This window comes from Anabas testudineus, chromosome 6, assembly GCF_900324465.2.
Source record: "Anabas testudineus chromosome 6, fAnaTes1.2, whole genome shotgun sequence".
NCBI lineage: Eukaryota > Metazoa > Chordata > Actinopteri > Anabantiformes > Anabantidae > Anabas > Anabas testudineus.
Window position 1 is genome coordinate 15,458,528 of NC_046615.1, and position 13,328 is coordinate 15,471,855.

Genomic DNA, 13,328 nt, shown 5'->3' on the forward strand with positions numbered 1-13,328 from the left:
ATGTGTTTCCTTTTTTTTTTTTTTTTATTTAATGTTTTTAATTTAACAATTACCAAACAACATTTACATTTAACAGACAGTGAAACCTGAGGCACCTGGGGCCCCATCACATCCACATGTCATGTTAAATTACCATGTAAAATCTTCTTAAAGAAGACATAAATTGGGATTAAATCCAGTATGTTTTTACTTTTTTTATTAAATTAAATAAATCCATGTAAACCAACTGGCATAAAAAATCAATTTATTTCTCTTTTTACAAGGTTTTTGGTTGTGTTTAGGTCACTTTGAGGTTATAACTCTGCATGTTTTCACACTGCTGTTGTCCCACATATACAAAAGCTTTTTGCTGGGATTGTATGACAGCATAGCCAAAATGCCATTAGCTGGCCTTAAGTCAAAACTTGCATTTAGTGCAACTTCTTTCTTTAAATCAAAGGCATAAGTCACTATTCTGTCACTGTCATCTGTAAAGTACAGCACCCCACAAGTAATGAAAGCATTTCCTGCTTTAGTTGTAGGATACAAAGTGTTAACGACAGACTCCACAGAGAATGTGGTGGAGTTGAGCTTCGCAACCATCGTTTGATCACCTGTGTCTGACGCAAAAATGACCCACAGTCCATTTTCATCCACAGCAAACTTGAAATATGTTTTTGAGTTGGGAAAAAGATAATTCAAGTTGCAATATCTGCTGTTTTCCATGATCAGACTGTTTGCTTTCCCAGTGTTCAGGTCAAATCTGTGAAATCAAAATATTGATGAGGGGTAAGCTGAGTACTGTCACACGTTATAGTACATAACACAAAGATGAATAGTTACAGTATGATGAATAAGAAAAGAATAAATGTTTATATACTGTAAAAGTAAAAATCTTACTTTATAAGCCTGTTTGTTCCTGCTTTGTGGAAGTAAAATGACTTATTGTACACAACATGACCACAGCCCTGGTAGTACTTTCCGACATCTATCGTACTGCTGCTTCTGCTCTGGAAAGCTGAATGATTCCTGTACTCCACCAAAACTCGACCTGGGGCAGAAAGGTTTGCATAGTATGTCAAATAATCAATACGTTAGAAAGCCGTGTGATGAATGTTTTATTTGCTATTTAAATCACCTGAAAAATGATCAGCCACCCAGTATCGACTCTGGTTCGGCCACGCTGCGTCCGTCAGCCAGGCTCCAAACGTGCTTTGCATTTTGGTGACTTTCTCCTTACATTTAATCGTTTTAATAATGCACTCTAAATTAATAAAGATGTGTTTCAGTATGTGATAACATTTTTTCAATTGATGCATAATCAGAGAACATACATAATTTCAACTTTAGAAAAACATTGTTTTACCACTTTTCATAACTGGATCAATACCTTTTCCACTGTTTTTGTGGACATCCCTCTTCGGAGGCAGGTCTACAGAAACTGGAGCTATAAAATCAAATGAAATATATACTACACAGACACTACATGATATAGACACAATGGTGTTACAGTGCAGCATCAGATACAGAAGACGGTGTCATTGTCATTGTTGCTTTTCTTAGAGCGATTCTACCTGTTAACGATTTTCTTGGAGCCTCTGTCACATTCTCTGTGTTGGTCTCATTATTGATGTTGTGGCTGTCGTCTTGATGAAACGAGACTAACTCTACAAGACAGAACAGCATTAGATTTAACAGTGTTTCTTGAAGGTATTTTTGCAGCTCAAGACTGTTTTGTTTTTGTTTTTTGTTGTTTTTTTTACCAGTTTCTTTTTTTGTGTTTAGAAGTTCCTCAGAGTCAGTAACAGTCAGAGTATCTCTACTGTCATCAAGTGGATGTGGGGTTATTGTCCCTGCAGAAAGAAAGATTAAAAGATACATGTAGTTACTTTTATTTACTTACAGTAAGTACACTACAGCAATACTAAAGTAGTTGTAGTAGATACTAACAGTACTCTATTACTTCAAATCAGCCTTCTAAATACAATGCTAATTGTTAAACCTTAATGTGGTTTAATCAATACTGATATCAAATGCAGTTTCTTACCACTTTCTGTGAGTACTTGGTCCACATCAGGTGGTGCTGCAGAGTGAAATGAAACGTTTAAGTTTTATATAATACTGATGTTGAGCAGATGTTTCATAGTTAATTTAAATATATTTCAGCAGATAGAACTTCCTACCTTTTAATAATATTGCTGGTACTTGTGTAACATTGTCGGTGTTGGAGTCATTAAAGGTGCTGTGACCTTCGTCTTCATTAATTGATACTGACTCTAGAAAATAAAAAGTATTGATAGGTATTTTTTATGTAGTCAGAGCTAGGCCTTTGCAGTCATCTTACTAATCAAAATAGTTCTTTACCAAGTTGCCTTTTTCTATCTAGAAGTTCCTCAGAGTCAGTAACAGTCAAAGCATCTCTACTGTCATCAAGTGGATGTGGGGTTATTGTCTCTGCAGAAAGAAAGATTAGGAGATACATGTAGTTACTGTTATTTACTTAAGTACACTACAGCGATATGACAGTAGTAGTAGTAGATACTAACAGTACTCTCTATTTATTTAAATCAATCAGCCTTTTAAATACAATGCTTATTTTTTTCTTAATGTGGTTTAATCAATACTGATATCAAATGCAGTTTCTTACCACTTTCTGTGAGTACTTGGTCCACATCAGGTGGTGCTGCAGAGTGAAATGAAACGTTTAAGTTTTATATAATACTGATGTTACAGAGCAGCTGTTGAGCAGATGTTTCATAGTTAATTTAATATAATACAGCACATAGAACTTCCTACCTTTTAATAATATTGCTGGTACTTGTGTAACATTGTCGGTGCTGGATTCATTAAAGGTGCTGTGACCTTTGTCTTCATTAAATGATACTGACTCTAGAAAATAAAAAGTATTTTATTATGTAGTCAGAGCCAGGCCTTTGCAGTCATCTTACTAATCAAAACAGTTCTTTACCAAGTTGCCTTTTTCGATCTAGAAGTTCCTCAGAGTCAGTAAGTGGATGTGGGGTTATTGTCTCTGCAGAACAAAAGATTAGGAGATACATGTAGTTACTGTTATTTACTTAAGTACACTACAGCGATATGACAGTAGTAGTAGATACTAACAGTACTCTCTATTTATTTAAATCAATCAGCCTTCTAAATACAATGCTAATTGTTAAACCTTAATGTGGTTTAATCAATACTGATATCAAATACAACTTCTTACCACTTTCTGTGAGTACTTGGTCCACATCAGGTGGTGCTGCAGAGTGAAATGAAACGTTTAAGTTTCATATAATACTGATGTTGAGCAGATGTTTCATAGTAAATTTAAATATATATCAGCACATAGAACTTCCAACCTTTTAATAATATTGCTGGTACTTGTGTAACATTGTCGGTGTTGGAGTCATTAAAGGTGCTGTGACCTTCGTCTTCATTAAATGATACTGACTCTAGAAAATAAAAAGTATTTTTTTATGTAGTCAGAGCTAGGCCTTTGCAGTCATCTTACTAATCAAAACAGTTCTTTACCAAGTTGCATTATTAAGTCTAAAAGTTCTTCCTCAGAGTCAGTAACATTTAAAGCCTCCATGTTGTTGACTGTTGGTGATGGTGAGTCTGAAAAAAGAAGCAGAGATTCAACTAGAGGAGATGATGCAGACATTAAATATAAATGTTAATAACAAGTAAATAATCCAGTGTTTCCTCACCAGGTTCTGTCCATCTCTCAAAGGTCGTTACATTGAACGTGTTGTCCCGGGGTGAATATGAAGAGTCTTAACAAATGAGAAGAAAAAGAGATTTTATCATTCATCAAAAACATATTTGAGGGAATGTGTTCCGCCGCCATTGAAGGCATCTCTGTTATAGTATAATAAATAATGTTTTTAGAGTCATGATCACTAATTATAATAAAATTATTTTTTAAAACATAACATCCACCTCTAGTGACTGTATTGGTGTATCTGTGTTGAATATGAAACTGTACTTTGCATACTTACACATAAATATTCATGATTTAGTTTTAATATAAATAAAGTAAAAATGTTTGTTAAATTAACAGTTTTTGCTAGAAACGTTTGTTCTGACGACACAAACAAACAAAACTAAAATAACTATGCCAAAGAAACCCCTAATCTATTATATCGTTTAGAAGTTTTGTTTTCTGTACTGTTCATCGATCTCTTAAATAACTCAATAATGTCAGTAAATAGTCAATAAAGCACTTCAGTCACTCAGAGGGTTTCTTACCAGATTCAATATATACTGTCTGGAAGTGTTTCAAAATCAGTAACACTGACAACATCACCGGCATTATGAGCTGGATTTAGTGTTGGAAAGAAATGTGACATTCAGTTAAACAAGCACAGTTTGAAAGTAACTTAGGTTAAAATAAATGAGTGAATACAACTTTTACTTGTTAAGGAGTTAAATGGTGCCTCTGTAACATCCTGCGTGTTGGTTTCAATCCAGTCGTGACTGTAGTCTGCACCAGGTGGAACTAACTCTGTCGAAAAATAAAACAGTACTGGGTTGAGTTTGTCTATCAAACTAGACGCTGTGTGGTCACACAGAAATCTCATCACTAGCTAATATTACATTTTATCAAAGCAGTGAGATTGAGGTTTTCTAATGTGGAACAAAATAAAATCAGTAACATTGTTTGTCAGTAAAATACTTTTATCACTCACAACATTATTCAAATGGATACCAAATACATGACATGTTTGTTTTTACCACTTTTCATTGTAGTATCAGTGATATCTTCACTGCCACTGAAGGCATCACTGTTGTGACCAAAATCTCCAGAAAGTAGGGCTGCAGAATGAAATCAGACATTATATTAATGATACTTATTGAGTTTTTAATATACAAGAGGCAAACATGAGATTGTTTACAATTATATTTTCACTCACTAGAAATTAAAAACTACAATTATGTGTAATATTAGTTAATTTCTTCCCACCTGTTGTTAATTTTACAGGTGCCTCTGTGACATTTTCTGTGTTGGTATCATCTTGGCCGTAGAGTGGATTAAATAATACCGACTCTAGGAAGTAAAAACGTATTGGTTTGAGTAAAGTATGTTTTTTCTATATAGTTAAAGATTAGTTTGTCTTTGTTTACCAGATTCTAGGTTTGTGTCTAGAAGCTTTGCAGAATCATTGAAGACATCATGCAGTGTTGGTGATTCTGCAGAAAATAATTAGGAGCTATCACACAGACTTGCCAATGACATCAACAGCCACTATAATCTAAAACATTAAATTGTTGTACACTATTTATAAAGGCTGAATGATTTCCTACCATTTCTGTAAGTTGGTGAGCTGCTTATGTTTTCTGCTTCTGTTTCACTGAAGGCTTCGCTGGTCGGAGGAGGGGAATCTACATGTGCAGAAAGACGCAACATGGACGGATTAGTTCTGTTTTTACTTTCATGGTGAATGAACCATAAAGACACTGAGAACACTGAGCTCCTGTTTGTCTTATTTTTGGAGGACTTTGTTCTGTTTTCTGGGGAACTTATTGTACTATTACAAACCATCGCTGGGTGGATGTTTTACAGGCTTAGCATTTGACTTTAAAGCCAAAAGATTAATACAGCTTTCATTTATTCTTCATAGATATATATTCTAGACAGAGGTTTTCAACGTGTGGTCTGCAGCCCCCTGATGGTCTGTGAAGGTATTGGACATGTTCCCTGCTTTTAAATACATGTATTAAATTAGTTGTATTATTTTTTGTTATTTAATAATCAGATTAATAGAAATATACAACACTTAGAAAAGCTAAGGTGATGTAAATAATTAAAAGAGTGTCTATTCAGACTCTGCTTTGCTTCTGTTGGGATGCATTCTTGTATTCATGTATGTGCATAATTTAATCACCACATATTGCCAGAGAAGAAAAAAATAATCACCACGACTTTCCTCACACTCCACACCTGTGGTCCTCAACATGCTTTTTGGTCACAATTAGTTAAGAAAAATTCTTTAAATTAAAATCAGAAAGGCCAGATTTTAATTTAAAGATTGTTTCTTATGGCCTCAGTATTTTCAGCATCCTGGCTGTAAACCTGTTGGACTGTTCTCAGTGGGATTGAGATGAAGACTGTATTTCATCATATGTTGGTAAAACAGGCACGGTACTAGAGTACTATCTTAGTAAGAGAAGTTTCAATTGATATTTTTGACACAAACTTGAAAAGTTTTTAATACATTACATCATGTCAATACACATAATTTTAATATGTTTCATTTCTTTTTGTTTGTTTCAGATTAAACATTTTTAAATTGGTGCCATTTTGTGGAGTTTTAACTGTTAAGATTAAATGTTTTCTGCAGATGACATGTAAATAAGTTCTTACCCATCAACATGTTGGTTTGACGAATGTCTTCTCTGGTCTCATTACCCACTTCGTTAGAATAACAACAGACTGGACCAGGTGGACCAGGTGGGCCTGGTGGACCCCTTGGACCTGGAGGACCTTTAAATGTATAAGATAAGATAAGATAAGATAGACTATATAGACTATAATATAAATAGCTGTAAGTCAGACATAAAAAAACTAATCTAAAAAACATTAAATCTGCTCAATTGCAACAATAAAATAAAAACAGGTGGGTTACTGTATGAATTCTCTATATATTAATACTTAACTATAAAATTTAAAGTCTAATTTACATAAAATGTTTTCATTTTATGTTGGAGAAAATAATCATCCTTAAACCAAAATAATAATAATAAAAATGATCAGGGAATAGTTCACAGAAGTGGTGGCTCAGTGTGTTTGTTAAAATTGTGACTTGTGACTGAGTCTTGGGGAAATATTCAATGGTGTTTTCTTTCCTGGTACATTATTCATATCAGGTTCAAGTATGACGTCGCCTCTCACCCTCAATGAGAATGGCATTGTAGCTCTCGCCTTTCACTCGGAGGGGCCCAGGATCTCCTTTAGGTCCTGGGTCTCCTTTTTCACCAGGGGGTCCTACAGTACACATGGATATGTGTGTTACTTTAAATTCAAATCACTGAGTTTACAACAGGAAAACAAGAATACATTTCAATTATAGTACTATGAACCTGCCACCAGATGATCAAACATCAAAAACTTCTAAACACAACTGGGGAAGTCTGTAATACCTTAGAGAAGACTGAAATGTCCCAGTAACTGAATGAAAGATAAACGATTTGTCCACAAGTTGACTTTCTTGTTCCAAACTCTTCAAGCTACAGCAACATGCAGCATAGTTAAGGTGTAATCAGTCCAGTAAACATTCTCCACCAGCTGTGTGGGAGCCATAAACAGTGGGTCCCTTGTAGACAGTGAGTGGGATGCTCATGTTGTGCAACCGTATTTCACAATGAACGTCTGTTTCGAACCTGTTTCTGGCTTCATTTTTGTTTTTAGATCCACAGAAGAGATCTCTCACCTCTTCTTCCTCGTCTCCCCTCCGGCCCTGCCGCGCCCTGCGGTCCTGGTGAACCTGCTCTACCAGGCAAACCTAACGGGCAAAGGTACTTTGTTATGTACTATAACAAAGGCTTGTTTAACATTTGATATGTCAGCTAAAGTGTCGGTTTTTACCTGGAGGCCCAGGTGGACCTGGAAGAAAAACAAATCAAATATTACTCCAAGGGACCACAGTAGGAGCACTAGTGAGCACAAAAACATGATGCAGCAGTGGAGAATATTTCATGTGCACCTGTTAAACAAATTCCTCTGGAGCTACCACACAGATCTACAAACGCTTTCACCTGAAATAAAAACAAAAACACACACAGTAAAGTAAGTGCTGACTGGGAAACAGGTAAAACATTTATCAAACCTATATAATATATATTGGTCTATGTAAGTCTGTATCCACCAGAACAGTTAAGAAACTTCTGCATTAGTGATCAACTTGTTGTCTCTCCTGTCAAAACATGCAGCAGTGCCCACTGAAGAAATACTGTTTCCCAGAGGATGTGAGTAGGGTAGAGGGAGGAGCAGTCACGCTCCAATACTCCAAGTATTTACAGAATACAGGAAACTCTCTATAGAAAAACAGAGCCCTTCTTAATCACTGTAACAGACTCCGGGATTCTTTGCATTACATGAATGTACCTCTTATCCCAAAAGGGAAGAGAGAAGAAATGTTTCTGTTAAATATCTAAACAATAAATTCATAGTGAGAGTAATGAGAACGTCATGACGTGTAATAATCACAATTTCACAAAAAAAGCCCTCATTCAAGCCTTCTGGTGTCTTACAGGGACCATGGAGTATGTCATCATCATCATCATGTTCTTCTTGTCATGGCTTTCTTCTGTTGGTTCTCCCTCTTGGTTCCTCCTGCTGCGCTGAAGCTTCTTCACCTCTGCAGCCTCTCCAGGGTCGGCAGGCAGGATTGCCGCCTGCAGCCTGCACATCTGCGATATCTCCTGCATCTGTGCCTCCAGCCTCACCAGCTCCTCTCTCAGCTCTTGGTGCCGAACGAGCAGGAACACTAAACCTCCAGAGCTCAGGAGCAGCAGCATGCTCATCCCCAGCAGCACCACTTTCCACGCGAGATTAATTCCATTGCTCTCCTTCATTTTCGTGCCCTGTATGCCGGTTCTCCACTGCAGAGTGATCTGGGCTCTGAACTCCACATGCACATGCAGCACATATCTGAAAGCCTGCCAACAGACAGCGATGTCAGAGGGAACCTACACTCAAGCTGTTGGAGGGGAATAAACATGTCATAATCTGTCTGTAGAGGGAACCGCATGATGCATTGCGCAACAACCAGCATCTGGGAAACAGTTACAGTTAAATCTGTGGGCTTGCTTGATTTAGAAGCAGCTAATTGACATATTTCCAGAATGACAAATCCTGCAGACTGTGTAGTGCTTCTCATCATTCGTGCCCTACACAAAATTACATGGAAGTGGAATAAATAGGTTGTGAACAAAGGGAACATTCTTCGGATCTACAAAAGCGCTTTCAGTCCTTTCAGTAAAAAACTGTGGATATGTGTGTGTCTAAATATCCTCTTTCTCAGTTAATTATCTCAATGTGCATTTCTGAATAAGGAATTAAAGTTACTTTTAAAGTTTCCTTAATTTGAGAAAAGCTCTAATTATTCGCATTTAGTCTGAGTTAAAATGAGGAAAGCGTGTTTTTCAGCCAATTTGGAATGAGAGCCCTATCTGAACCCTTAAATGTGAAGCCAATACCTTGATCAACAGCTTACCAGCTATTCATAAGCACTCTGTTGATTAGAAGTACACAACCTCTGCATTCAATTTCATTTTGTGTATATGTAAATACAGTAGATAATGCATAATTTGACAATAATTTCTACACAGAGGTCTTTAAATGAGTTGTTTGAAATGGTATAGATGACATTTTCTCCCTTTTCTGAGCTGCTGGTTAAATCCCTGCTTCCTTTGTGGCAGGTCAGTCTGACCCAGCTAATTAATTTCCCCCTGAAAAGCCTCCTCAGTGGATGAATTCGACAGTGGGGTTCCTTTCTTTACAACAAAGCTAAATGTGAAGTAAGCCCAGATAAAAAAAATAATGCAGAGCACAGTCGATGAAAGACCTCTGGTTTTTGAATTCTTGTGAATAGAAAAAAAGTTTTTTTGTTCTTTTTGAAGCTGCTTCGTGGTTTCGGCGTCTGGGCTGTTCAGTGTTGCTGCCATGTAATGGTACTTGTAACCCTAAAGTGGCAGTGTTTCTAAGCAACCAGCAAAGTGAAGGCTTAACCAAGGATTTATAAATACCTGAATCACTGTGATTTATTTGGTAGGAGAGTAGTGATCATCGTTACAACTAGTGAAGCACTGGTTTTGCCTCAAGCTGCACTTTAACCTGTCAGGAGCAATTCAACAAGACCAGTAAGTATTTTCTTTAATAATTTTATTAAAGAAATTTATCTAAAATAAAAAGAATAATAATAATAATACTGATGGACTGCTTTAAAAAATATTTAAACTGATGTCAATACATAACTTGTTAGCTTTTAGTCGACCGCTTTGACCTTATTCCTCCAACACCTGAATATATTTTGGTTGACATGGTTATTACTAAAGTGCATGATGTTCAATAGAGAGAGAATAAGAATCACATAACTTCTTATATGTGGATTTTCTCAATAAAACAAATGCTTCATCATTGAGGTTTGTGCAGGTGTATTTTGGTTTTAATGTGTGCTGGTGTTGTGTTACATCCCAGTACAAGAAAAGAGTATTAAAAAGGGTGAAATGCACGGCTGCCCACAGATTAAGGTTCTTCTCTTGTGTTTGACAAATGAATGGGCTTGGTTAGTCTGCTGGTGTAAGGTGACAGAAACACAAGTAAAACTTCATCTCCAGGCAGAGAGTAAACACAGCGACCTTGCTCAGGTGTGTGTGTTGTACTTAGCTGGAGTTATGACGGGGATGCTGTCGCTGGAGACACTCACCATCAGCCCCATGGGGGTTGATACAGTGTCCGAAGTCACTGCCCTTCTGCTTCTGCTGCTGCTGCTGCTCTTTATTGGCCGGAGGCAAAAAAAACATTCACACGTACCAGGTAAGAGATGATTTCCTGTACAGGTGTCTGTAGGTATAGGTTGATTTAGGTTACATGCAGAACTCATTTGAAACTGTTTCTGGGTGTTTTGTACTGTGACACTGATATTAAATTATTACATACAGTAAATTCCCTGAAATTCCTGTATATCACATTATAAATCCTTGTTTTTTCTTTGCTGCCCCCGTTCCACATTGATCACAGAGCAAAAAGTGTGTCCATCTCAGTCACTGCAGCTCACTTTGGTGCTTACACATATACATATTGTAGCTCTATACCTCACAAGCTGTATCTTTCGGGCAGGTCCTCCATTTTTGGCAGGACTCGGCCCTATTCTCTCCTACGCCAGATTCATCTGGACTGGGATTGGAACAGCTTGCAACTACTACAACAACAAATACGGCAGCATTGTCAGAGTCTGGATTAATGGAGAGGAGACCCTCATTCTGAGTGGGCAAGTTTTTTTTCAGATAAAACTCTTTAAAAACACTCAGTTTAATCTGTAAAGAGACAAAGTCAAAGCCTGGATTCACTCTTAGGTCGTCTGCGGTGTACCATGTTTTGAGGAGCGCTCAGTACACGGCCAGATTTGGGAGCAAAAAAGGGCTGGAATGTATTGGGATGGAAGGAAGGGGTATCATTTTCAACAGTGATGTCCCACTGTGGAAAAAAGTGAGGACATATTTCTCTAAAGGTGAGTATGAAGAAGTATACTGGAGCGTCTTATTTCATTTATTTCCCATTTGTAACAGGCTAAAATAAATAAATAAATAACTCACACCCATGCAGATGCAGGTTTCACAGCGACTGGTATTTTACTGTTCTGTGGTTGTTTTACAGCTCTGACAGGCCCCGGCCTCCAGAGAACAGTGGCAATCTGTGTCAGCTCCACAGCCAAACATCTGGACAATCTGCAGGAGATGACCAACGCCTCCGGACACGTGGACGCTCTCAATCTGCTGAGAACCATAGTGGTGGACATCTCCAACAGGCTGTTCCTCAGGGTGCCGCTCAACGGTCAGCTGCATGTTAAAGCTGTGTATTTCCTGCCAGTAAATAATATTTCCAGCTCTTGTTCTGAAGTCAGCAGCTTCTGATTATTCTTTCCTCATAATAACTCAGAGAAGGACCTGCTGATGAAAATCCACAACTACTTTGAAACCTGGCAAACAGTTCTGATAAAGCCCGATCTATTTTTCAAGATTGCATGGCTGTACAACAAGCATAAGAGAGCAGCGTAAGGTCCTCACACACACACAACAGCAATTCACTCCCATACGTTTAGCTTGTGATTTCCCAGCCTCTGTGTTTCTTTATGTGCCAACAGCCAAGAGCTGCAAGATGTGATGGAGAGCCTTTTAGAGATCAAAAGACGAATTATTAATGAAACTGAAAAGCTGGATGATGAGCTTGATTTTGCAACAGAGCTCATCCTTGCCCAGGTCAGTCTCCATTGATGAATGATGAGTTACTGACAATACTGTGTGTCTGCTATGTTCTGATTACCTTCATCTTTCCCTTTAACAGAACCACGGAGAACTTTCAGCAGACAACGTGAGGCAGTGTGTGCTGGAGATGGTGATTGCTGCACCTGACACACTTTCCATCAGCCTCTTCTTCATGCTGATGCTGCTCAAACAAAACCCAGACGTAGAGCTGAGGATCGTTGAGGAGATAAACACTGCATTGAGTGAGTGCTTTCGTGCTGCGTAAATCTCATTTTCAGTCTCCAGTGTAAGACGATAAATTCAGTGTTTTCATTTCCAGGTGAAAAAACTGCTGAAAGCATTGATTATCAAGTCTTGGAAGTGCTGGAGAGCTTCATCAACGAGAGTTTGCGGTTTCATCCGGTGGTTGATTTCACTATGAGAAAAGCTCTTGAAGATGACGACATCGAAGGCACTAAAATCAAAAAGGGAACCAACATCATTCTCAACATAGGTCTCATGCATAAGACTGAATTCTTCCCAAAAGCAAAAGAGTTCAGTCTGATGAACTTTGACAAAACAGTAAGTCAGTGCCTGTCATGTGTCTCTGTCATGAAAATAATCTCAAAATAAAAACAGTTTGGTCTTCACCTCCTCTGTTTCCAGGTGCCCAGTCGTTTCTTCCAGCCCTTCGGCTGCGGGCCTCGTTCCTGCGTGGGCAAACACATCGCCATGGTGATGATGAAGGCCATCTTGGTCACTCTGCTATCTCGTTACACAGTGTGTCCTCGTGAAGGCTGCACCGTCAGCACCATCCGGCAGACCAACAACCTGTCACAGCAGCCTGTGGAGGATGACAACAGCCTGAATATGTACTTTATCCCTCGACCGACACAAGCCCAACCCAGTCAGCATGTTATAGTGTAAAACTGCATTAGTTCTTTCATTTAGAGTAAATATAATCAAAGCAACAATATACTATAATGATTAGAGATAGTACACACTGAAAATCAGTCATTAGGAACTTGAATATTAACATTATCTTTACTGATCATCCACTTTTTTATTCTCCATTTACTGTTTTTCTACAGTAGTTAATTTCTGTCACACTGTGCATTAAAGACAAGTATGGAAGAAACACACTTCTAATCTTCTTTAAACACACTAACAAATGTGAATGGGAGGGTGGTTGATGCCAAAGTGACACCAAATCAACATGGGTATGATGTTGCTAAAGTTTTTTTATCATGTGATATAAACTTTAACTAAACAATGCTCATTCAGTAAATACTTGTGTAGATGTATTTGTTTCCATGTAGCAAAAACTAAACACTGACCAGTATGAAATAAATTGCAGCACATTATGGCCTTTACTGAATAAA

General features: G+C 37.7%; 2 protein-coding genes across 4 annotated transcripts; one reads left to right on the top strand and one right to left on the bottom strand.

Annotated features, from left to right (window-relative positions):
* Positions 1-10: 10 nt before the first annotated feature.
* On the bottom strand, positions 11-8,715 carry LOC113165695 (gliomedin-like). The gene is made up of 25 exons (XM_026365390.1): positions 8,233-8,715; positions 7,686-7,737; positions 7,568-7,585; positions 7,413-7,484; positions 6,875-6,967; positions 6,347-6,466; positions 5,287-5,364; positions 5,107-5,172; positions 4,946-5,029; positions 4,717-4,797; positions 4,397-4,486; positions 4,238-4,300; positions 3,690-3,755; positions 3,511-3,597; positions 3,339-3,431; positions 2,627-2,662; positions 2,344-2,433; positions 2,163-2,255; positions 2,027-2,062; positions 1,743-1,832; positions 1,554-1,646; positions 1,370-1,426; positions 1,118-1,243; positions 880-1,030; positions 11-742 (listed from the first exon to the last, which is right to left on the bottom strand). Exons 1-25 carry the CDS (start codon positions 8,554-8,556, stop codon positions 283-285), a joined length of 2,619 nt encoding a protein of 872 aa, XP_026221175.1. The 5' UTR covers positions 8,557-8,715; the 3' UTR covers positions 11-282.
* A 1,044-nt stretch (positions 8,716-9,759) lies between these two features.
* On the top strand, positions 9,760-13,286 carry LOC113165741 (aromatase). 3 transcript variants are annotated; one of them, XM_026365445.1, is made up of 10 exons: positions 9,760-9,843; positions 10,351-10,519; positions 10,823-10,973; positions 11,059-11,213; positions 11,360-11,536; positions 11,642-11,756; positions 11,847-11,961; positions 12,047-12,209; positions 12,287-12,528; positions 12,613-13,286. In XM_026365445.1, the coding sequence occupies exons 2-10, from the start codon at positions 10,378-10,380 to the stop codon at positions 12,871-12,873; spliced, it is 1,521 nt and encodes a 506-aa protein (XP_026221230.1). In that variant the 5' UTR covers positions 9,760-9,843; positions 10,351-10,377; the 3' UTR covers positions 12,874-13,286. The 3 variants fall into 3 exon arrangements, with proteins under 3 accessions (XP_026221230.1, XP_026221229.1, XP_026221231.1); XM_026365444.1 differs by having other exon boundaries at positions 9,761-9,843; positions 10,370-10,519; XM_026365446.1 differs by having other exon boundaries at positions 9,766-9,843; positions 10,321-10,519.
* Positions 13,287-13,328: the final 42 nt, after the last annotated feature.

Coding starts and splice junctions, on each gene's coding strand:
- LOC113165695 (XM_026365390.1), bottom strand. CDS start 8,556: ATGAAGGAGAGCAATGGAATTAATCTCGCGTGGAAAGTGGTGCTGCTG. Junction 1,427..1,553: donor TCCAAGAAAATCGTTAACAG/GTAGAATCGCTC, acceptor TTGATTTTATAG/CTCCAGTTTCTGTAGACCTG. Junction 743..879: donor GGAACAAACAGGCTTATAAA/GTAAGATTTTTA, acceptor TTGATTTCACAG/ATTTGACCTGAACACTGGGA.
- LOC113165741 (XM_026365445.1), top strand. CDS start 10,378: ATGACGGGGATGCTGTCGCTGGAGACACTCACCATCAGCCCCATGGGG. Junction 10,520..10,822: donor AAAACATTCACACGTACCAG/GTAAGAGATGAT, acceptor TCTTTCGGGCAG/GTCCTCCATTTTTGGCAGGA. Junction 11,962..12,046: donor CAGAGCTCATCCTTGCCCAG/GTCAGTCTCCAT, acceptor TCCCTTTAACAG/AACCACGGAGAACTTTCAGC.